The sequence below is a fragment of the Coregonus lavaretus genome (genome assembly GCF_964263955.1).
Source record: "Coregonus lavaretus genome assembly, chromosome: 21".
In the NCBI taxonomy this organism is placed as follows: domain Eukaryota; kingdom Metazoa; phylum Chordata; class Actinopteri; order Salmoniformes; family Salmonidae; genus Coregonus; species Coregonus lavaretus.
Genome location: NC_140008.1, coordinates 17375965 through 17401533, shown reverse-complemented (window position 1 = coordinate 17401533; position 25569 = coordinate 17375965). Strand labels below are relative to the sequence as shown.

Genomic DNA, 25569 nt, shown 5'->3' with positions numbered 1-25569 from the left:
TGCTGGGGTTTTCATCCTCAACAGTTTCCCATGTGTATCAAGAATGGTCCACCACCCAAAGGACATCCAGCTAACTTCACTCAACTGTGGGAAGCATTGGAGTTAACATGGGCCAGCATCCCTGTGGAACGCTTTCGACACCTTGTAGAGTCCATGCCCCACAAATTGTTCTGAGGGCAAAGGGGGAGGGGGGGGGCTGGGTGGAACTCAATATTAGGAAAGTGTTCCTAATGTTTGATATACTCAGTCTATATATGTAATAATCATCATTTGCTGGGTGCTTATATCTGTCCTGTTTTACACGTGTATTAATATGCATGTGTGAATTGGAAATATGTTTTTTTTGCATATCCCAACTCTCCCTGAGACACCCTTGGAGAGTGGGGTCACAGCCAGGGCCTGCCATTATCATTATCCTGGAGCAATTAAGTGCCTTGCTCAAGGGCACATCAACAGATTTTTCACCTTGTCGGCTCAGGGATTCGAATTAGCGACCTTTCGGTTACTGGCCTAACGCTCTAACCGCTAGGCTACCTGCTGCACGGATTACACTGCAGCATTACGCTTATAAGCTTTCTGTCCTTTTTCAAAGGATCCAATAACTGTTAGTCAGTTATCTGAAGGATCACAGAACCCATTTGAGACCAGTATAATGATCACCTGTCATGTGAAGAGGGTTAAGGTTGACAGGCTCTTCTAAACATGCAGGAGAGGCGAAGTGAGGAGAGGAGGAACGCTGTGTTCTATCTAGAGCAGGAAGCTGAACAAGGAAACTCCCCCCAGTAGTTGTTTATGCACCCTGGCCTCAAATAGCCTTCTGTTTTAGTGACAAGGTACAGGGAAAACAGCATCTTATCCAGTGTAATTGAGGAACGAACAGTCCCTGCTGAATAATTCCCTACGTTTTACCAGATCATTCCGATTTACAGACAGGAATTTGGGCATTAGAGCAATGAGTCATGGGAATGCACTGGCTTTTCCCCTCTGGAGGATTCACAGTGTGAGTGAAGGATAAAATTATAGAAGGGGGAGTAACGTACCTGCATGAGACAGCAGCCCTCGCCTTTAGCACTGACAAACAGCCCTGTGGGAATACTGGGAATCTGCAGAGAGAGGAGGGAAGGGAGAGAGAGACAGAGCGAGAGAGAGAGAGAGGAAGAAAGGGAGATTGGGGTTGAGAGAGAGAAGGGGTGGGAGTGGGGTGAGAGAGAGTGGGTTAGAGAGACAAACCATAAACAGGCAAATCGTCAATACAGGACTAAGATTGAATCCTACTACACCAGCTCTGACGCTCGTCAGATGTGTCAGGGCTTGCAAACTATTACGGACTACAAAAGGAAACCCAGCCACAAGCTGCCCAGTGACGCAAGCCTACCTGATGGGCTAAATGCCTTTTATGCTCGCTTCGAGGCAAGCAACACTGAAGCATGCATGAGAGCACCAGCTGTTCCGGACGACTGTGTGATCACACTCTCCGTAGCCGATGTGAGCAAGACCTTTAAACAGGTCAACATTCACAAGGCGGGGCCAGACGGATTACCAGGACGTGTACTCTGAGCATGCACGGACCAACTGGCAAGTGTCTTCACTGACATTTTCAACCTCTCCCTGACCGAGTCTGTAATACCTACATGTTTGTTTCAAGCAGACCACCATAGTCCCTGTGCCCAAGAAAGTGAAGGTAAAGTAGCACTCACGTCGGTAGCCATGAAGTGCTTTGAAAGGCTGGTCATGGGTCACATCAACACCATCATCCTGGAAACCCTTGACCCATTCCAATTCGCATACCGCCGCAACAGATCCACAGATGACACAATCTCTATCGCCCTCCACACTGCCCTTTCCCACCTGGACAAAAGGAACACCTATGTGAGAATGCTGTTCATTGACTACAGCTCAGCGTTCAACAACATAGTGTCCACAAAGCTCATCACTAAGCTTAGGACCCTAGGACTAATCACCTCCCTCTGCAACTGGATCCTGGACTTCCTGACGGGCCGCCCCCAGGGGGTAAGGCAACAACACATCTTGACTGCATGGCCAAGCACGACTCCAACACCATCATTAAGTTTGCTGACGACACAACGGTCGTAGGCCTGATCACCGACAATGATGAGACAGCTTATAGGGAGGAGATCAGAGACCTGGCAGTGTGGTGGGAGGGCCGAATACGCCCCCATTCACATCGACGGGGCTGTAGTGGAGCGGGTTGAGAGTTTCAAGTTCCTTGGTGTCCAAATCACCAACAAACTATAATGGTCCATACACACCAAGAAAGTCGTGAAGAGGGCACGACAATGCCTTTTCCCCCTCAGGAGACTGAAAAGATTTGGCATGGGTCTCCAGATCCTTAAAAAGTTCTACAGCTGCACCATCGAGAGCATCCTGACCGGTTGCATCACCGCCTGGTATGGCAACTGCTCGGCATCCGACCGTAAGGCACTACAGAGGGTAGTGCGTACGGCCCAGTACATCACTGGGACCAAGCTTCCTGCCATCCAGGACCTATATACTAGGCGTTGTCAGAGGAAGGCCCAAAAAATTGTCAAAGACTCCAGTCACCCAAGTCATAGACTGTTCTCTCTTCTACCGCATGGCAAGCAGTACCGGAGCGCCAAGTCTACGTCCAAAAGGCTCCTTAACAGCTTCTACCCCCAAGCCATAAGACTGCTGAACAATTAATCAAATGGCCACCCGGACTATTTACATTTTACACTGTTGCTACTCACTGTTTATTATCTATGCATAGTCACTTTACCCCTACCTACATGTACAAATGACCTTGACTAACCTGTACCCCCGCACATTGACTCGGTACCAGTACCCCCTGTACTTAGCACAGTGGCAGTCAGTGCCGTTTATGATGAGGGAGGACTCTTTCAGGATCATGGCCTTATTTCTATTACAGCATATTCGATGACTGTCATTCATATTCCATTCACCCAGTTCAATGTAACATCGATAGGTTTAGGCTACTACATGATATTCGAATTTTCCCTATACCCATCATGAGGTTTCTACAACCTAGCCTATGAATTTATGTTTACAACGTAGGTGCACACAGGTCGAGAGAAGACAGTGACACATGGACAGACAGTGACACATTCAATACCGCCTTGCACACTCTTGCCTGCATCTAGATTATCTAGGGTGAGAACATTAGTCCAACAGTTGCAAACAAGTTTCTATTGGACAAATTCAGGTATTTTTATCCCCATTTCGTTTGCTTCCGTTTTTTAAAACTTGAGTTTATTTAGTAAATATTTTCTTAACTCTATTTTCTTAACTGCATTGTTGGTTAAGGGCTTGTAAGTAAATATTTCACAGTAAGCTCTACACCTGTTGTATTCGGCGCATGTGACAAATACAATTTTATTTTATTTGAATGCTGTAGATCTAAGCAGCAGCAGTCAAATAGCCTAGCCACTAACCAGCACAGCTAAATTACCCCCAATTAAACTGACACAGCTGATTAGGGCAGATAATTACATGCCTGGCAGAGGGAACAGAAGTTCAAGCCCTTACCTGAGCTACTCCCTCACTGTGGGGAGGAGAAGGAAATGTCGACGCACAGCCTGAACACACTCACTGGTTCATTCACTGGGAAACACATTCCATTGCTTAGATAAAGTCTCCTTGTTATCCTCAACTGCATTGACTTTGTGGATGTTATTTAAGATACCTTTCATAATTGAAAATGGACAATTGTGTAACTTTAGTTTATGTGTGTAGTGTGTATTCTGGTCAAGTAGGGGTCCCTTAACTACCTGAGCAAGAGTGTTTACCTCAGAAAGAAGATGCCCTTAGGCACAGATCTAGGATCAGATTACCTTCCTCCAATCCAAACCTTAACCATTATGGGAGTCTAAGAGCAACATGACCCTACTCTTTACCGAGGCGCTCTGCAGGATCTTTTGGTTGTCGCGGTGCAGTTCAAAGCTCTCCTGGAAGTCCAGGTTGGTAGAGGCCAGAGAGATGGTCAGGTTGACTCCTCCCACGTATGACAGGATGGCGTACTCAGACAACGCCTGAAGAGCTACACACGTGTCCTAGGAAAGAGGATAGACAGACAGTTATTAGAAGGAGGCTATGGACACAGACTGACCAGATGACCAGTTAGTTACCAGTTGTTTCAGATATACTTTGGTGAGCTAGTTCTCTCTTCTAAAAGATAATTGAAATGTCAGTGAGGGTAACCTGGTAAAATAAAGGAAAAATACAACCACATTTTGGAGAATGCTTTGGACAAAGAGGCGGAGAGGCTTGTGAGGGGTACCTGTGTGGAGGAGAAACCCCCGAGGGCGTTCCTCTGCTGGGAGAGCCACTTGACCACAGGCAGGGCGGAGGCCACGTCACCCAGTAGGGTGTAGGTCAGCAGGCCGTATGCTGTCATCTCCACCTCCGCTGACACCACTGGGACACGGAGGAGACTATTAGCATGCAAAACACTAGACAGCCACCAGACACTCACACTAATACTAAAATTCATAATCAGTCATAGAGGATAGTCTTGCTTTGGCCACAGCAGGCGAGACAGTCTACCTGACTGAGAAAGACCGTCACTAAAGCCCATGAAGGTGTCCTCATCTGTCACCGTGCTGCCTGTCAGACTCCAGTGGGTGAAGCCGTCTGATTGAAAGAGAGAAGAAAGAGAAAGAAGGAAATGGAGAGAGAGAAAAGTGTAAGAAACAGTGTGAGAAAGAACAGTGGAGCTGTCATGTCAGTTTAGTGTTTAATATGAATTGGTAGGCAAACAAACTGATATGAGATCAGTTCCTTACAGCTGAGTACCTTGTGTGATGGCCATGTGGTTGAGGCGTCGGAGGGCGAGGGAAGCGTAGGGGCTTCGTAACAGGGCCAGGGCGTAGGAAGACAGGGCTGTGGTGTACGGGTCATCAGCTGAGTATGTGTTACTCTCCAGGAATCCCATTGCCTTGGCCACAGCAATCTTCTCCTCCTGGGGAAGAGTACACACAATTATATACACACACACACACGTGTGCTAACACATGTCGCACATGTGTGCGCACACAGACCAAACCTTGGTAAGAGTAATGGATACACCTCTCTCCACAACACCTTCCCTCCATCCGTATTCATCTTTCGCTTAAGTCAGGCATATTTGATCTTTGCTGAATCTTCAAGATCTGTACTGTTCCAACTCATACTCCCCAACTCAGTTGTGCTGCTTATCAAAAGGCAAATAAACATGATCTTAGCCATTAAAGGTAGGAGCACTTTCATCTTTTCCAGATGTGCCCTTTTCCTGAGCGCACTCAGAAGAGACTTCAACAGCCACTCACTTTAGTCCGTCTAGTCATCTTTTAATTAACTGAATTTGTAAGGAGGAAGGAGTTTTGCTTTGATGTCAAGTATCCTTTTATACTTGGTATCAGTTTTAGCGGCCTGATTCTCTGGAGAGCCCTTCAGGATAGATAGGGAAGGATAGGAAGACTGGAAGAGAAGAGGGGGGTTTGGTGAAGGGGGAGGGAGATGGATGGAAGGGAGCCAGAGTGAAGAAATACTGTGCATGAATGAATTGAGAGCTGACACAATAACAATCTGGGGTTTAACATTGGTATTGGCAACACACTCACTGTAGGAGAAGCATAAACATTACATGGACTCACTCCCTGTCCACATAAACAGCAACATTCTTCTGCAACAATGTATTTGGCAGATAAAGGACCTACCGCACTTAAAATAAAGGACACTGCTACCTTTCAATAGCCAAAGATCTCTTTTTACAAGAGCGACCATGACAAAATGTTCAACTGCCAGTGTGTCCGAAGGTGTTGCTTCAAAGAACATTACAGAGGGTTTAACAGGCCGGTGAACACGTCGTCTCGGGTTCAGCACCAGGGAAAGAGCATGGCGAGGTACACAGTGACAGGAATGTGGCCGGGGTGTCCTACCTTCCACAGGCATCATTGTCTCTGCATGTCCTCCTCATAAATCTCTTGATGCAGTCAGCCAGGGATTAGATATTAGATTACCGCCACTGGAGCATAACAAATATGAGGGGGCGCCGTGCCAGAACTTCTATCTTTGGTGCTGATGGGAATGTACCGGCAAACACACAGTTACGCACGCGCACGCATACACACACACACACCAGAGGAAGCTGGTGGGAGGAGCTATAGAAGGACGGGCTCATTGTATTGGCTGGAAAGGAATAGTATCAACCACATCAAACATATAGAAACCACATGTTTTACTCCGTTCCATTTATTCCATTCCAGCCATTACGATGAGCCTGTCCTCCTATAGCTCCTCCCACTAGCCTTCTCTGACACACACACACACAGCCTGTTATTAGGTCTGAGCCTGAAATATTCACTGAAAGTCTGATTTACATCCACATATAAATGTCAGGTTAGGATTCACCCCTTGAGGAATACTGTCCCCCCCACTGATCCTCTTACCTCTGTAGATATTCCTGTCTCCAGTAGGGCTGCAACCACGTACGCCGTCAACGAGATCTTTCCATGGATTCCTCCCTTTACATGGAGAATAACACTGGTTAATGGTGCCTATGGACACACACACATCTGGTCCGTGTACATCCCTCCACTCTGTCTATGGTTCTGGGTCACCATGTCAGGCATCACCACCAGACCAGTCTCCTGTTACACAATACAGACACACACACACACCTACGCACGCACCTGCAAGTCTTTGTTGAGAATGCGTCCCATGGCAGGGAAGGAGCCCTCCTCTCTCTGGTGGTTGATGAGCCAGGCCTTGGCAGCACGCAGCTCCTCTGGGTCAATGAAGATGAACCCACGAGACTGAGCAAAGGATTTCAACACAAACGCTGTCAGCCTGGAGAGGAGTGAGAAAAAGGGAAGAGACAGAGAGGGAGGGAGGGAGGGATTGGGTCTCTTTCAAGCATGTGCTGACATATCGTTCAAAAATACTTATCAAACTTCACATCAGAGTTCACATAAACCATTTAAATGTGGTGAAATATTCCCCAACCAGTCACATATTTTAAATCTCTAAACAGAAACAAGGATGAGTGAGATGGCAGCTGTTACATGCCACATCATGCTGAGAAGATCAAACTACTTTAAAACCCTGTCAGGCAAAAACAGACAGACTGATGGGGGGGTACAGAGCGAGGGAGAGCAGATGAAGATGAAAGATGGGAAGATGGAGGAGGAGTGGGCAAAATGCTGATTGTCACCACAGGATCCAGCAGCTTCTTAGTCTCAAGAACGAAGACTTTCACAAAGCCAAATCAAGTATTTTTCTGCATGCTGAAATATCCCGAAAACATTCAGAACTTCTACAAACAGCCATCCCCAGGGTTGGTATTCCTAATGTCCAGCAACAGTGTGTGACCTGGAGTTTCTGAACTGGAATCACAGCGGGAATCAGACCCCAGACCCACAGAGAGGCCAATGGTGATGGCTGAGGGACCCGTCTAGGCTAATAAACACACGGTCATACATAAACAACTGCCCTCCGTGAAAACTGCACACTCCGGCCAATGCCCTTTAATTACAGACCGCCATTCCATTACAGCATCCTCCCCAGAGCAGCCAAATGATGAGACAAGCTGCTTACCATAAAAAGTGTGGAAATAAATAAATAAACCATGTTTTTTTTTTCTCAAACATACATTTGGGCCGTAACTCAAGGAACAAGCCAAGAGAGAGTAAGAAAAAAATCTCTCCCATAAACCACGGTATTAAATCTTCCCTTGCTGTGCCCTGGAAGTTATGTCTCCCCAGAGAGGCAGCAGGGATGGAGCCTTAAGCCAGCAGGAATTTTTATAATGTTAAGTAATATTGTGTCACCGGCTTTAACTGCCAGGCCCCAGGAAGAGGTGCTGGGTAGCGTAAAGATGATTTAGTGGGCGAGTAAACGCCAGAGACCGGGCTGCTTCCTCCACTGGCCTGCTGAAGTCACTCCCTACCTCCCTCCATCTCTGCGGGCTTCCACTCCCTTATTGGAGTTTGGGGAAGTTGTTGACATGTTGTTATGGATGGCACACAGAGGTCATTCAGAACAGCACATTGGAGCTGGATCCTGGAACGTCAATAGAAGTTGGAACCAAGGTTTTTATAATTGCCTATAGGAACGACCAAGACTTACTGACAAATAAGTCCCATGTTAACAACGCCACAACATGATAAATTCCCTGGCTACTGGTTATTTTAATGCAGGTTTTATAACGGATTTATTGTTTGAGTAGTACTTGCAAAAAGTTGGTCATAAATAGACAGAGGTTTTCTATAGAAGTCCAAACAGAAGATGTTAAATCTTCAAAGTAAAGATAGATACAAATGTATCGTTCCGGTTCCTCAAAGTCTTAAAGGCAACAGATGGCCCTGGTTCTCTTCCAGTTGTTTCTGCAGTCAGTTTTAGTTTGGATGAATGATAGAGTGCTCTGTTTGTGGTAAAACTATATGGACACACACCAGGGCTTTAATAGCAGTGTGTGTGAGAGTGGCGCAGTGGTCTAAGGCACTGCATCGCAGTGCTAGCTGTGCCACTAGAGATCCTGGTTCGAATCCAGGCTCTGTCGTAGCCGGCCTCGACCGGGAGACCCATGGGGCGGCGCACAATTGGCCCAGCGTCGTCCAGGGTAGGGGAGGGAATGGCCGGCAGGGATGTAGCTCAGTTGGTAGAGCATGGCGTTTGCAACGCCAGGGTTGTGGGTTTGTTTCCCACGGGGGGCCAGTATGAAAAAAAATATATATATAATTACAAAATAATGTATGCACTCACTAACTGTAAGTCGCTCTGGATAAGAGTGTCTGTAATATGTAAATGGAAGAGAAGGGGTTACCACGTCCAAGCACAAAGCGATAACAACCATTCAACATGTAAACATCTATCAACCAAGCACCCAGTTATCTAAGATCTGGCTTGATACAAACACCACATTCCTGCTATATTCACCCTCGTTCCGCACCATGCCTGTTTGGCATTGGAGTGGAAATAAATGGTTTAACACAACACAGTATTAGTTAGTTCTCTGCTATCTGTTCCACTTCATGCCAGCCTTAACATGTCCTGTCTGTATCTAACCAGGCACCACTAACAGGCCCAGAGTATGGAGCTTCCATTAGGCTGCATATTTACCCCAGGCCAGGGTATTAAGTAGGCTACAGGGATTGAAGGGGCGGTGGTGGTGGCGGGGTTTCTGCAGATTACACCAGCATGTGGCTCTCATTGGATCCAGACGGAGGCAGGTATGCGAGCGATGCCGGAAGAGGGGCTGCCAGGTCCGGTCCAGGGCCCACCACAGCACCCCCACCCCTGCAAAGGCATCTTGACATATCCCAACACCACCCCCCTTAACACACAGAGACACACACACAAACACTCACAATCACACACACAATCACAATCACACACACACAGAGCATCTGTATCTGCCTGAGAGGCAGGCAGGGGGTAGTGATGAGAACCAGCCCATCCTCATCCTTAGCTCTGTGTCCCAAGGTTCAACCCACAGAGACCAGAGCAAAGTAGGGCTAAAAGCCTTGGCATCACCCAGACCCGGTATTACCGGACAGAGCCTGTGTCATTATGTACAATCTTTTCATTAGGCCCTGTAATTTCCACTCAGATACATTTTTACAAGCTGGAATACATTAACACTGCATTAAGAGCACTGTTAACCTGCCCTTAAATGACCTGTGCTAATGATTAACTCTGGAGCCCAAATAAAAAGTGGGTTGTTCTGACATATAAGCACCAAGCTGATGGATTAAAAAAGTGTTTGTTGCTACAGGTTTACATAAGGTTTAACATCTGGGTGCTGCCGTGTTGCCCATGGCTCCAGAACCAACGCCTACACTACTATAACCGTTACACTTCATATCTTCTTAATATCCTCTTTCCGCATACAGAGGTTTGAAGGGTTTTCATGCAAAAGTTTAATGGTATTACTAATTACACCGGAGCAGTAATTAAATTGCTTTGGACAAGACATGCCCAAGTTCCAGTTTGTAGGGCATGTCGAAAAGCACAACACTTTTTCCGTTAAAGGGCAATTCCACCACTTTTCAACCTCATTTTCATTACCTCCAGCACAATAACAGTGTATACATACACTGGGGAAAAAAGTATTTAGTCAGCCACCAATTGTGCAAGTTCTCCCACTTAAAAAGATGAGAGAGGCCTGTAATTTTCATCATAGGTACACGTCAACTATGACAGACAAATTGAGATTTTTTTTCTCCAGAAAATCACATTGTAGGATTTTTAATGAATTTATTTGCAAATTATGGTGGAAAATAAGTATTTGGTCACCTACAAACAAGCAAGATTTCTGGCTCTCACAGACCTGTAACTTCTTCATTAAGAGGCTCCTCTGTCCTCCACTCGTTACCTGTATTAATGGCACCTGTTTGAACTTGTTATCAGTATAAAAGACACCTGTCCACAACCTCAAACAGTCACACTCCAAACTCCACTATGGCCAAGACCAAAGAGCTGTCAAAGGACACCAGAAACAAAATTGTAGACCTGCACCAGGCTGGGAAGACTGAATCTGCAATAGGTAAGCAGCTTGGTTTGAAGAAATCAACTGTGGGAGCAATTATTAGGAAATGGAAGACATACAAGACCACTGATAATCTCCCTCGATCTGGGGCTCCACGCAAGATCTCACCCCGTGGGGTCAAAATGATCACAAGAACGGTGAGCAAAAATCCCAGAACCACACGGGGGGACCTAGTGAATGACCTGCAGAGAGCTGGGACCAAAGTAACAAAGCCTACCATCAGTAACACACTACGCCGCCAGGGACTCAAATCCTGCAGTGCCAGACGTGTCCCCCTGCTTAAGCCAGTACATGTCCAGGCCCGTCTGAAGTTTGCTAGAGTGCATTTGGATGATCCAGAAGAGGATTGGGAGAATGTCATATGGTCAGATGAAACCAAAATATAACTTTTTGGTAAAAACTCAACTTGTCGTGTTTGGAGGACAAAGAATGCTGAGTTGCATCCAAAGAACACCATACCTACTGTGAAGCATGGGGGTGGAAACATCATGCTTTGGGGCTGTTTTTCTGCAAAGGGACCAGGACGACTGATCCGTGTAAAGGAAAGAATGAATGGGGCCATGTATCGTGAGATTTTGAGTGAAAACCTCCTTCCATCAGCAAGGGCATTGAAGATGAAACGTGGCTGGGTCTTTCAGCATGACAATGATCCCAAACACACCGCCCGGGCAACGAAGGAGTGGCTTCGTAAGAAGCATTTCAAGGTCCTGGAGTGGCCTAGCCAGTCTCCAGATCTCAACCCCATAGAAAATCTTTGGAGGGAGTTGAAAGTCCGTGTTGCCCAGCGACAGCCCCAAAACATCACTGCTCTAGAGGAGATCTGCATGGAGGAATGGGCCAAAATACCAGCAACAGTGTGTGAAAACCTTGTGAAGACTTACAGAAAACGTTTGACCTGTGTCATTGCCAACAAAGGGTATATAACAAAGTATTGAGAAACTTTTGTTATTGACCAAATACTTATTTTCCACCATCATTTGCAAATAAATTCATAAAAAATCCTACAATGTGATTTTCTGGATTTTCTTTTCTCATTTTGTCTGTCATAGTTGACGTGTACCTATGATGAAAATTACAGGCCTCTCTCATCTTTTTAAGTGGGAGAACTTGCACAATTGGTGGCTGACTAAATACTTTTTTCCCCCACTGTATGTGAAAATTGTGCATTTCTATGTTTTGTAGAAAAATAGATAAAGTAAAAAGTTCTACACGATGACATTACATTTACATTTTAGTCATTTAGCAGACGCTCTTATCCAGAGCGACATACAGGACCAATTAGGGTTAAGTGCCTTGCTCAAGGGCAGCAGTGCTTAATTTGTAAATTGGGAGGTGCCGGAACAAAAAGTGAGCGCGAGAGGGGGGTGACCTGGGATCTCTGAGCTACCGGAAAATCACCTTTATAGTACAGCATTGCATGCATATCATCACATTTGCATAGTGGTCTAGACTAGAGCAGACATTTTATTTTATTTTTTTGGGCCTTTTATAAATTAATTTCATGCAATTCTATGGCATTTTACATGACTAGAGACTTTAGCAGAATCTTTTTTTATACCGCACAAATGATTGAAATGTCAGGCTACTTTGACACTGACAAACTGAGAATGTGAGATCATTAAAAACGACCTTGTCTTGAATCCATCAATAGCCTAGGCCTAGGTGTGTGGAGGAGACACACATATTGTACAATATGAGGAAGTCCTAAAAAAGCTTTCCAGTTTCACCTGACTCACATAATGATGCGCAGCTCACTCACCGGCGATGGTCGATGCGCTCGTGCCAAAAGCCTCTCTCTCATTTTAGTTTGTAAAAACAATGCTGTTCGCTCAATAGGCCTGTTTGGAAGTTGATAAAATATTTTTGCAGCCTACAGACAGATAAGTATTTTTGTTCAGCAGGAGCCATTTGCTTTCAAACCTGTGCTATCCCAAGATTGTATTTGAAATATTGCGAAAGGCCTGTTTTGGCTGAATGCTGTTCACTGACAGATTTGCCACGCGTTTCTGACTGTAGGCAATGCCTTGTAATTGGGCTACACACAATCCACAGCTAGGCAATACAACTTTTTTTGTTTTGTTTAAAGCTATTGATCCTCTGTGACTAAATTATAGGCCTAGTCCTGGTGTAGTATTCTGAATTATTTCATTTATTTCTGAACAGACGGCAGTTATTGTATAATTTATTTCAATTTATCAGAGGTGCTGCAGCACCACCAGCACCCTATGATTCTAAGGAAACAAATGATGAAGTACAACTCAGGAGAGATGATAGTTGCAGGCTCATATCTATCAGAGCAGAGAGAGGGAAAGACATCATAGAAAGTTAATCTCATTCTGGTTCTGTGAGAGATAGGCTACAGGCACGCTTCTCTCTCGCACCACAGCAACTGCCACGAGTTGGTATCTAGGTTACCATGTTGTGCAAATCATAAACCCGGGCTGGCCCAAACTCAATCAATTCTTAAAATATAATATACGTTTTTTTTAGGGGGCAGGACAATTACAGTGGAGGCAACTCGAATGAACTTTGATCGCTTTTATTCTGATTTTTACATTGCAAACGGTGAAAATTATGTTTCATGCCATGAGAGGTACCGGATCCTGAGCGGCTCAAATTAAGGACTGGCACAGACAGATTTTTCACCTAGTTGGCTAGGGGATTTGGATCAGAGACCTTTCGGTTACTGGCCCAATGCTCATATTCAGTAGGCTACCTGCCACCATCAAAAGTTTAAACATTTCACAAACAGTGCTTTTCAAACACTATGAGATTCGCAGTGACGTGGGGAGCAATAAAATACTCTCCCTCTGGCTAGAAATGCATTGCAGGTTTTAAAAAACACATTAAAAAAAACTTTGAATCCTCTGATGTCACAGAGAAGCATTTTTTAGGACCTTTATCTTTTTCACCACAGATCATTGAAATGCTACATTGCCACATATGTAGACAATGGTTTGGTGCTGGAGATAATGAATATGAGGTTGAAAAGTGGCGGAATTGCCCTTTAAGTGGCCTGGAGCCTAGCAAGCTCCTGTGTCTCCAGTGGTAGTGTAGGTGTGAGGAGGGAGGGGGTGTAATGTAGCCTACATACAGAGGTGGGGCCTCGCCCATGGGGCCAAAACAACCAGGGGCCATTCTGTGCTGTGTGCATTAACCCGCTTTAACAGCAAATAACTCACTGGAGCCACATGGCTGCCTGGGGGAACCAATTATGAGTTTGTGTTTGATTCTCCTGGGTATATTTAACCTACTGTTTCACCGTCTGAGCTATATTAAATATCACAATACCCACATCAACTAATAAATCACCCTAAAGGTATGCAAGCGGCCCGAATATGCAAGCGGAACATTGGAGCCTCTCATACACTCCATATTCACTATTCCAAATATTATGACATGGTGGTGGCCTCTTGCCTGCCTCCAGGGATGTATAAACATTAAATAAACACTCAGCGAGTATATCTCAGCCGAATTAAACACAGGGTTATGAGGGTATGAATGTTGACCATGTGTATACAAAGTTACTGATAAGAGCTTCATTGTTTCTGTCAATAACACGCAGGCCAGGGTAAGTGAAGATGCCGTATGCAGTTTTAATCTATGTACCATACGGAGTGAACTGACGTGGAATGTAATCCTAAGGGAAGAGAAGATGACTTACTGAGGGATGTAATCCTAAGGGAAGAGAAGATGACTTACTGAGGGATGTAATCCTAAGGGAAGAGAAGATGACTTACTGAGGGATGTAATACTAAGGGAAGAGAAGATGACTTACTGAGGGATGTAATCCTAAGGGAAGAGAAGATGACTTACTGAGGGATGTAATCCTAAGGGAAGAGAAGATGACTTACTGAGGGAAGTAATCCTAAGGGAAGAGAAGATGACTTACTGTGGGATGTAATTCTAAGGGAAGAGTAGATGACATACTGAGGGATGTAATTCTAAGAGAAGAGTAGATGACTTACTGAGGGATGTAATTCTAAGGGAAGAGTAGATGACTTACTGGGGATGTAATTCTAAGGGAAGAGTAGATGATTTACTGAGGGATGTAATTCTAAGGGAAGAGTAGATGATTTACTGAGGGATGTAATTCCAAGGGAAGAGTAGATGACTTACTGAGGGATGTAATTCTAAGGGAAGAGTAGATGACTTACTGAGGGATGTAATCCTAAGGGAAGAGAAGATGACAGGTCCTGTGTAGCTCAGTTGGTAGAGCATGGCGTTTGCAACGCCAGGGTTGTGGGTTCGATTCCCACGTGGGTCCAGTATGAAAATATATGCACTCACTAACTGTAAGTCGCTCTGGATAAGAGCGTCTGCTAAATGACTAAAATGTAAATGACTTACTGAGGGATGTAATCCTAAGGGAAGAGTAGATGACTTACTGAGGGATGTAATTCTAAGGGAAGACTAGATTACTTACTGAGGGATGTAATTCTAAATTAAGAGTAGAGGACTTACCACATGCTCCCAGAGGAGTCCCTCTCTCCAAAGGCACTGTAGGATCCATCCTGGCGCTTATAGGTCAGTTGTCTCTGGTACCCTGGGAAGGTACAGGGGAGAGGGTATCAGTGGGTGGATGCTATCTAGACCAGGTGAATATCAAAGAAAGTCTACACTGTGGATTTAGAACTAAGTGGATAGTAATGGATTGATTTTGTATAGTGATCTTCACTATGGGTCACTTGAGATCTGATTCATAACTCAGAGCATGCATTGATTTCAATGGGAGACATGCAGGAAAATCTAAAGTATCTCAAGACAGTTCTCAAAGCCCTTGAACCATTTGAACCAGTGGTTTACCTTGCAGCAGGTAGTCTGTGGCCTCAGCCTCCACCTCAGGGCTGAGCTGCCTAGTCTTCTGCAGGTACTTGAGGACAAAGACGTTGGGGGCGAAGTGGATCATGTTCTGCTCCCCACAGCCGAAGGGCAGCCGTAGCAGCTTGTCCAGGTTGTTGAGGGTGGGGCCCATCACGTCCCCTGACATCACAAAACACAGCGCAGAAACAGATCAGCAACACCGCCTCACATAAAGGTTGTTTTATTGAGTTACAATCTCTTTTTCAAAACTGATTAGCTGCAGGATCAACAGTATTACAATAGACTATGACCATATCATCAAATATCATTTAGAGAGAAATTGGCGATGCATACTCTTATTAACCACATGGACAAGGTACTGTATGTCAAAGTGAATAGGATGTATACAGAGTGCGTGGGTGAAGAGGAGCAGCAGACCTTCAGATAATGAAAAAGAAGTGGAAGAGAAGTGTCCCTCCTCACCTATCATGGATGCGGTGGCGGTCTCAGAGCCAGGCACCACATTGTGAGGAACGCCTAGTGTAAAGGCCTCGTTGTGGTTTTCATCAGAGTCCTCCTTCCTCCAGATCTTAAACTCACCCACCGAGCCCCATCCCGTGGAGAAACCAATGTGACGCACCTGTCCAGGGAGGGGGCTGGACCACTGCAGGATCACCGACTCATTAGATGGCTGCAAGCCATGTCCGACCTATCAGAGATCGATATGAGAGGTTTTTGACTAGAGTAAATTGGTGAAGTTGTCCGTAACCACTGATACAGGGTCAGATGCCTTTCATTGACCTAATGGTTGCAATTACGATCAGAAGTAGGGTATGTGATTTGAGATCTGTGGCAACTCGAGTGCTGGTTAGAGAAATAGACCCAGCACTTTGTCGTTCTCATTTATAGTAGTTAAAACAATGAGCAGTGCTTAACATTTACATACATACATTTCAACAAACATTAATGACATCACACTTGCTCAGACTCACATTCCCACTGTATCCACACCCAATGTTGTTTTCAATGCTTGTAAGACTCTGCCCCATATGGCTTCAGACTGTATTATATATTATATTGTTTCTGTCTGTAGCCAGATTTTGTTCAATATTTAAATAATAAAGCATTTGATTCTTCCATGTACATTGAGGGAAAAAAGTATTTCATCCCCTGCTGATTTTGTACGTATGCCCACTGACAAAGACATGATCAGTCTATAATTTTAATGGTAGGTTTATTTGAACAGTGAGAGACAGAATAACAACAACAAAAATCCAGAAAAATGCATGTCAAAAATGTTATAAATTGATTTGCATTTTAATGAGGGAAATAAGTATTTGACCCCTCTGCAAAACATGACTTAGTACTTGGTGGCAAAACCCTTGTTGGCAATCACAGAGGTCAGACGTTTCTTGTAGTTGGCCACCAGGTTTGCACACATCTCAGGAGGGATTTTGTTCCACTTCTCTTTGCAGATCTTCTCCAAGTCATTAAGGTTTCGAGGCTGATGTTTGGCAACTCGAACCTTCAGCTCCCTCCACAGATTTTCTATGGGATTAAGGTCTGGAGACTGGCTAGGCCACTCCAGGACCTTAATGTGCTTCTTCTTGAGCCACTCCTTTGTTGCCTTGGCTGTGTGTTTTGGGTCATTGTCATGCTGGAATACCCATCCACGACCCATTTTCAATGCCCTGGCTGAGGGAAGGAGGTTCTCACCCAAGACTTGACGGTACATGGCGCCGTCCATCGTCCCTTTGATGTGGTGAAGTTGTCCTGTCCCCTTAGCAGAAAAACGCCCCCAAAGCATAATGTTTCCACCTCCATGTTTGACGGTGGGTATGGTGTTCTTGGGGTCATAGGCAGCATTCCTCCTCCTCCAAACACGGCGAGTTGAGTTGATGCCAAAGAGCTCCATTTTGGTCTCATCTGACCACAACACTTTCACTCAGTTCTGTTCATTGGCAAACTTCAGATGGGCCTGTATATGTGCTTTCTTGAGCAGGGGGACCTTGTGGGCGCTGCAGGATTTCAGTCCTTCACGGCGTAGTGTGTTACCAATTGTTTTCTTGGTGACTATGGTCCCAGCTGCCTTGAGATCATTGACAAGATCTTCCCGTGTAGTTCTGGGCTGATTCCTCACCGTTCTCATGATCCATTGCATGGAGCCCCAGGCCGAGGGAGATTGACATTTATTTTGTGTTTCTTCCATTTGCGAATAATCGCACCAACTGTTGTCACCTTCTCACCAAGCTGCTTGGCGATGGTCTTGTAGCCCATTCCAGCCTTGTGTAGGTCTACAATCTTGTCCCTGACATCCTTGGAGAGCTCTTTGGTCTTGGCCATTGTGGAGAGTTTGGAATCTGATTGATTGATTGCTTCTGTGGACAGGTGTCTTTTATACAGGTAACACACTGAGATTAGGAGCAGTCCCTTTAAGAGTGTGCTCCTAATCTCAGCTCATTACCTGTATAAAAGACACCTGGGAGCCAGAAATCTTTCTGATTGAGAGGGGGTCAAATACTTATTTACCTCATTAAAATGCAAATCAATATATAACATTTTTGACATGCGTTTTTCTGGATTTTTTTGTTGTTATTCTGTCTCTCATTTTTCAAATAAACCTACCATTAAAAGTATAGACTGATCAATTCATGTCAGTGGGCAAACGAGCAGGCGATCAAATACTTTTTTCCCTCACTGTATATGTTAAGTTGTCTATTGTTTTTTTCTATGTATGTTTTTTGTTTATTGTCAAAAAAAGTAAAATAAAAGATTACAAAAAAAATAAAGAATGTGCCTTGGGTTTTGCCAGGTTCCAATAAAAGCCTGATACGATATAAATGTGGTCCTGAATTTCACACTGATCAGAAGACTGATCTAATGAGAAAATGGTCGAAAAAGGTGTTCGCTCATGCTGTACAGAGGAAGACCTTGTGACTTAAAGTCAATAGGAAAATACTAGAACACAATACGATTCTACTTAAAGAGCTGTTTGGGTTGATTTTGCATGTAGAAATCCGAGGCACACATAAAGTCCATTACCAAGAGTTGGCAAGAGCAGTCTTCATCAAATTTATTCAACATCCACTCGATCCGTGGTTGCAAATGAACAGATTTCCCCCTGGGTATTTCTAGGCATTTTGTAATCACATTAAACCAAAGACCATGCAGAGCTAAACATGGCTCATCAAACCAAAATGCAATCAGTCACTAGAAAAATAAATGAATCTTATTGGGCCATACTGGGTTCTAGAGCAGGCTTTTAATTGCTCCCTTTGGTGAATGGTGCGAGGCTAATGCAGGGTTCAGGCCTGTGTGCCAGGCAGCGCCATGCGGACGCCACGGATCACTGAGTGTCCTCGCTGACATCAGCCAGTTAAGCGTGACCTCACAGGCATGTCATTAAAAGTGGCGCCAGTCCTCTTGACTACACAGCCCCTGTGCCTGCCCAGTCTAATGCTCCCTGTTTAACTCTCAGTCACTACCCCAACTCACTACTATACTCTACCTCATGCCCTGACTGACTGACTGACTTATTGACTGGGGCTCTATGTTGAAGATGCCACAGTGGATCTGTATAGGATTCATAAGACGACACAAATCCCAGAACTCATTATGTAGAATAGATGCTCCAAAACCCAAAAGAGAACTAGGTTTGCCCATCCTCCTCCTCTTACCTGTACCACACCACCCTTCCAGCTGACCCAGAAACTGCGGAACTCATCCCAGGAGAGGATGCCCGGAGTGGGGGCGCTGACCACTGGCTCGCCCATCTTGCCCAGGGAGATCCAGGAGCCGGTGTTCTGTCTGCCCCCCAGCACAATCTCCAGCATCTCAGCACTGTCATGGGGACTGGGTGAAAGGGCAAAGTGGGCGTCGTTGTGGGTCTTCACTGCCACCTCAAAGTGGGTCATCTTGGCCGGCTTCTTCACGTACTGGTACTCATACTTGTTGGGTGTAGAGATGTGGATCCGCTCTGAAAATGGAAATGTCAGATTAAGGAAAATAAATCAGACTGTATTGAGGCAGACCGGTATTAGGTAACACTCAAAATGTATTTGCTCTTATACCTGTGCAGTACTATAATACAACATAGAAGTATATACTGACCGTTGGGGCAGAAGAAGACACTGTAGGTGTAATGTCTGGGCAGGCCCTCTGGCTGTAGGGGGGAGAAAGAGAGAAACATGTTAGAGCTGACATCACTCTACTAATGACAGTACAAAATACAGCAAGCATCTGCTCCCCATCTCAGCTCTCTCCCTAGGCAGTCTCTCTCCCATTTCTCATACCTCCACCAGGACACTCCTCCGGACATAGTCAAGGCCAGTGGGGGTCCTCCGATCCTCTAGGTCATCTGTGTTTTTGCCTGTTTTCATTGACTGGAGTCCATCTGAGCAGCAGCCCGGTTCACTATATGCAATGGCCCGCGCTATGGCAGAAAAAACAGAGATACACTTCACCTCACCATATATCAGCATTGTTTTTATTTGCTTGTAAGTTCCCATTAAGCAGAACTTTTATTTAATAGATTTCAAGTACAAACTCACTGTATAAAATACATTGAACAAGCAACCTAGAGAGTATAATGTTAAGAATACTATTTCAAGAATATGTTTTTTAAAGTACATATAAAACCACCAATAGTTCTGTAAACACACATCACATCTATCAACAACACAATCTCACGCTGCACAACACAAAACATGTTTGTCAAAGAACATGTAGTTCCCTTTGCAGAGGAGTACATTGGAGTCGTGGCTGTGAGCCAATGTGTTCTCTTTGTGTGTGTGTAGTGAGAGGGAAAGACTAGGGGCCAGGGGACATAGCCGCGGGGGGCCCATTGACCGCCAGTGACCTGAAAACTCATCAACATGCCACTGAGTGTCAGTGCAAGGCCCCGGCTGCTCCCCTGCTGGTGGCCCACTTTGTTCCCAGATGTACTTTTGAGGGGACTGTTTGTATCGCTGGATGACCAGATCACATACGCATCAGGTCTTTTAGCAGCATGGAACCTCTTGGACATACAGTTTAGACTATAAAGGCCTCATGGACTTAGGGACGGCTGGATAGGAGAGCCAAAAAGCAGATGCTACTCCTACACCATGGAACAACAGGGCAGTGTACCATACCAACCTGCAATATCCTAGAATTAAAAACCAAAACTTCAAGAGCTATTAGCAATACGCCTAAAACATCAGAAAACGTTGAGGATTTCAGGAACTTTAAGAACTATGAGACAACTTGGAACTCTTCCCCGGGGGTTCCCCAGTAACTAGCTGGAATAACCTGTGATGTTGGCAGCACCCAGCTCAGTGAAGGACAACACTATGGATGTGGGTGTGGCTTCTCCAGGAGCCACACACTTCTTTCTGGTCAGGTGATGCTTTCCAGGGTGGCCCACAAACTTGATGCCTTTGGGAACGGTGACTTTGACATGGACCTGAGTAAGACCGAGAGAGAGAGAGACATACACACACACAAACACACACGAAGGTCCTGTGTTAACACAACAGAGATGGATTTCTTCTGACAGGACATGATTACATCATATCTGCTCTGCACTCCGTTCTTTCATGCAGTGTGACCTCCTCAAAGCTCTTAAAGGATTTTGGGGAATTTCTGAATCACATTGCACATTTTCCATGCAGACTGACTCATTGCTCTCAGGCTCCCTGAAGGATTAAGTTCTACTCATTGTCCAAATTTCACAGAGGACTTGGTAATGCAGTCAGATCGTTTCACTGTTCTTTATCCACAAGCCACAAGTCGTAAATAACTTTCCAGGAAATATAAGAATCACATGTTCAGGCAGACATCAAAGGGAGGGCTCCATTGGCCTGCATAATCACCTAACATGACATTAAAGCGCAGCACGCACAGCCCTTTAACAGGCTCATCTGCCAACACCATGATGTCATCTCTGTTAACTGGAGGATGGACACACTTATGGTCATGTTAGGACTGGATTGCTCTGCTCCGAGCGTAAATATTTATATTTGATCGTCATGGTTTAGAATTGCTCCCCCTGTCCGCCCCTTTCCTCACCCCCTCACCTCTGTGCAGCTAGACAGGTAGTTGTAAACGGTCAGCGGTACTTTGGTCTGCTCCCCACGTATCACACTGTAGGGGAGGGTGAAGTCTACGAAGAAGGGCTTGAAGGTACGAAGCTCCACCCTCTTGGCAAGGCCCAACCCCTTCTCCTCTGACAAGCCAATGGCCTCCGTCACCCAGGTGGTAATGGAGTCTGGAACGTCCAATAGCAACTCAGCTTCCCCAGTGACATCACTGTCAAAATAGATTTTGTGGAAAAACTGAAACACAGAAGCTAATGCACGATTCCAACAAAGCAATGTTCTCTAACCATGACCCCATAGTAAATAGTGTTTCAGACCAATGTTTGGAACAAGAACATTATGGGATGAATGGGATTGATCTAATTCAGTATGTGTCTTATTAGGGGAACAGCTGTAACTAAGTAATATTCTGCCCATAGCACTACATAGGTTTAAACACAGGCAGGTAGGTGTTCGGTATAGATGGGTGAGATCATTGTTGGCTACTCGTTCTGACGTTGGTTTTGGCCGGCTTCACAGAGCATAATAAACGTTTTCGGAAATTACTAACGCCCTTCCTTTTGATGAAAGTCACCCAAAAACTACTTTGATACACTCAATAAGTGAAATCAAAGCTTTGGATTGAATAGGAAATTAGGCAGAACACAACTCTGCCCAAAGGAATCAAGCATATGGAAACATATGGCCAGTTAATTTATATTGGCTGGAAATGAATGGAAGGAGCTGTTGAGAAAGCCGGTGCGTGTTCCAAGACAACCCTGCTTAAATGAGCCACATTCACACCCACTGGGAGAAAATGCTGGACAGTCAACGAGTGGTGAAATATCCCCCTCTCAAATATGTGCTCCCTTATCCCTCCTACCCCACCCACTCCTCCATCTTCCATGCTTACAGATCTGGAACGCCACCAAATCCCCACAATCTGATGCAGCTGAGACCATCTCCACCCACTCACTCAAACACACACACACACACACACACACACACACACACACAAGCGCGAAAACACACACAGATGATGTAGGTATTCCAGTACCTGACATTGACGCAGTGCCACACCCACGTCTCCGGGAAGAATGTCCGTCTGCGCTTCTCTGCTCTGCAACCAAAACACAACACAACCTGACATCAATAAAGGCCTTCCATTATGGATCTGGATGCAATAACCCGTAATTGGACAATGGATTGTCTCTAAATCCTTGCTGACATTTGTTAAGGCATACCATGTGTATAATGTTTATCTCGAGGATTAAAGTTATAGGTCCATTTCAGATACTAGTGGGGCACAGTGGCTAGCTTCAGTGGGCAGAAACCTGGCTCTGTGCCTGTAGCTACCTGGGCATGGTGCGAGAGTGCATGGCTGCCACCAGTGTGGATGTGTGAGGCTGGAAGGCAGGAACGGCCTCGTCTGTGTACATCCCTCCCCTCTGTCTGTGGTTCAGGCTCACCATGTCAGTCATCACCACCAGCCCAGTCTCCTGTTACACAGACACACATTGTAAAACGATCTACACTGAAGATCTTATGCCACGTCAGGTGATTGATTGGTGACGGAGTATTGTCCTCACCGTGAAGGCGAAGCGGGCATCTTTAGTGATGTCCCAGTGCCATGGGAACACTGAAGAACGCCTCCGTCGCCTAGACGACAGCCCCGGCCACCAGAAATGCCCGTCGTCTTTGGGGACTCCGAAGGCATCGGACACGTCAAATTCAGCCAGTTCTTTAAACACCTACAGAACGAACAGTGGACATGGATGGCTTACATTCATTTCCTGTCCGAATATAGATTAGTGGTACTATAGATTAGAAACAAGGTAAGATGGAGGGAGACAGACCTTGTCTGGACTGAGTTGGAAGTCTGGCTTGAGAAGATAGAGGCTCTTGTCCACGGTGGCGACACACACGCAGGAGCCCTTCTCACCACTGACACGCAGACTGATAGGGTCACCTGGCATCGACTCATTGGTGGACAGAGAGACAGACACCTACAGAAAATAGGTGACACAGAAAATATACAGATCAAGTTACAAGTTTTAATATCACATGCACAAGTACAGTGAAATGCCGTTATTGCAAACTCAAACTCAAGATGAATCAGGTTTGATTGGGGACATCATCCACAGAGCCTTTCAACTGAACTGTGAGCGCTCCTGTGAGAACCGTAGCTGAAGCCATGATGTATTTATGGTCAGGAGTCAACAGTTAAACGCAGGGCCTGAAGACAGAACAGCCCTAAACTTTCACACCCCAAACCGGTTTTCACACACAAGCCCAATTTAGCCCTGTTAATGTGTTCCACTGGCCTCCTTTTTTCAGCTCCAAACCTAACCCCTCATCATCCTGCCTGTCATGACCCCACTCAGCTCCACACACACACACACACACACACACACACACACACACACACACACACACACACACACACACACACACACACACACACACACACAGTCTCTGTCTCATCATGTCCATGCAGGTAGCCACACACACAACTACCTCCCCCTACCTCACTGATTGCATTCCAGGAAGCAGTAAAAACTCCAGGGAAGGACTTAACACACCCCGCCTAATGCAGCCAGCAACTGGGGAGCTCATGGGCCAACCCAGCTGGTTGTTTACAGGGACTCACTGGCACTGGGGATCCCACTGTAGTATAGCATGGGACTTCAGTCAACTATGGTACTCAAGTCAACTGGAAGCCTGCACAAGAATCATCCCAAACTGAACGTGGTCTGGTTGCCAGTGTGTTTCTGCTTTAGCCAACTCCTTTGTTGTCTGGCATGAGTTGGGGTTAGGGTTAGGCAGACTGGCAACCATGATAGACCTACCTATCATTCTGACAGGGACTGTGTGTACAGGGAGGACTGTGTGTACAGGGAGGACTGTGTGTACAGGGAGGACTGTGTGTACAGGGAGGACTGTGTGTACAGGGTGGACTGTGTGTACAGGGTGGACTGGGTGTACAGGGAGGACTGGGTGTACAGGGAGGACTGGGTGTACAGGGAGGACTGGGTGTACAGGGAGGACTGGGTGTACAGGGAGGACTGGGTGTACAGGGAGGAATGTGTGTACAGGGAGGACTGGGTGTACAGGGAGGACTGGGTGTACAGGGAGGACTGGGTGTACAGGGAGGACTGGGTGTACAGGGAGGACTAGGTGTACAGGTAGGACTGGGTGTACAGGGAGGAATGTGTGTACAGGGAGGACTAGGTGTACAGGTAGGACTGGGTGTACAGGCAGGACTGTGTGTACAGGCAGGAGTGTGTGCAGTGCACAGTGAGGGATGCAAGGACTCAGAGAGACGTGGAGGTCTTGTTACGGTACCTGGTTCTCAAAGCTGGGCTGTACAGGGATCTGTAGACTGTCAGTGACGCCCTCTCTGTTCTCCCTCACGTAGTAGACCAGGAGGCGGCTGAGGGGCGCCATGGCGTGGGTCACCGGGAAACGCAGCACCGACATACAGCTGTCTGTCTCGTCCTGTGGGGAGGAGGCTGCCGGATCTGGAGAGGCGTGGGAAGAGACAGAGAGGGGTGATTCAGAGCCATATATGTACAGAGTTTGACAAACTATCCTCTATGTTTTCTTAGCAGAATGTATTGGACATTTGGTGCAAACATGGTGCCAATTGGTCAAAATTCTCTGCTCTTCATTATGGAACAAAATAGACTTCTCATCTGGGACTCTAATACTGACCAGAGCCACTGGGCGGCTGGGTTGTGTGGACGTTCTTGTCGAAAGTGACCGCTGCCCTCTTGCTTCTGTGGGCTGTAGCGTTGGGCTGCTGCTGGCCAGACTGGACGATGTTCCCTCTGGAGGCAATCTCATAGTGGAGGGTGAAGTTACAGGGACAGGTGGACTTCAAAGTGACCTCAGCCTCCTCACCGATCTAAACACACAGACAAACACACCATTCAGAATAAACCTTTACTCTATGGACATCATAATGATTATAATAGTATAAGTAGTACTCTGTTATTACTCTTTACATACAATCCATATATGATATGTGTCCCATGTTTCAATGATGGTGTTGGAGACCTGATTATGTATAATGCTAGTAAAGTGGATGGTAAAGTAATGATAGTAGAGTGGGGTAAAGTGGATGGTAAAGTAATGATAGTAGAGTGGGGTAGGTAAAGTGGATGGTAAAGTAATGATAGTAGA

At 45.7% G+C, this 25569-nt stretch overlaps 1 protein-coding gene across 1 annotated transcript in view; it reads right to left on the bottom strand.

The window, feature by feature from the left end:
• The window catches only part of LOC311148424 (C3 and PZP-like alpha-2-macroglobulin domain-containing protein 8), a 71245-nt gene that overhangs the window by 13900 nt on the left and 31776 nt on the right, over nucleotides 1-25569 (bottom strand). Inside the window, exons 14-34 of the mRNA XM_084185392.1 lie at nucleotides 25099-25291; nucleotides 24730-24905; nucleotides 23241-23390; nucleotides 22974-23135; nucleotides 22741-22883; nucleotides 22442-22504; nucleotides 21385-21616; nucleotides 20618-20771; nucleotides 19621-19760; nucleotides 19439-19490; nucleotides 19006-19304; nucleotides 15812-16037; nucleotides 15332-15508; nucleotides 14990-15071; nucleotides 6669-6825; nucleotides 6426-6500; nucleotides 4792-4957; nucleotides 4543-4629; nucleotides 4277-4413; nucleotides 3894-4049; nucleotides 1041-1103 (exon numbers count right to left, since the gene is read on the bottom strand). Coding sequence (XP_084041518.1) covers nucleotides 1041-1103; nucleotides 3894-4049; nucleotides 4277-4413; nucleotides 4543-4629; nucleotides 4792-4957; nucleotides 6426-6500; nucleotides 6669-6825; nucleotides 14990-15071; nucleotides 15332-15508; nucleotides 15812-16037; nucleotides 19006-19304; nucleotides 19439-19490; nucleotides 19621-19760; nucleotides 20618-20771; nucleotides 21385-21616; nucleotides 22442-22504; nucleotides 22741-22883; nucleotides 22974-23135; nucleotides 23241-23390; nucleotides 24730-24905; nucleotides 25099-25291 — 3090 coding nt within the window. The remainder of the gene's footprint in view (nucleotides 1-1040; nucleotides 1104-3893; nucleotides 4050-4276; nucleotides 4414-4542; nucleotides 4630-4791; nucleotides 4958-6425; nucleotides 6501-6668; nucleotides 6826-14989; nucleotides 15072-15331; nucleotides 15509-15811; nucleotides 16038-19005; nucleotides 19305-19438; nucleotides 19491-19620; nucleotides 19761-20617; nucleotides 20772-21384; nucleotides 21617-22441; nucleotides 22505-22740; nucleotides 22884-22973; nucleotides 23136-23240; nucleotides 23391-24729; nucleotides 24906-25098; nucleotides 25292-25569) is intronic.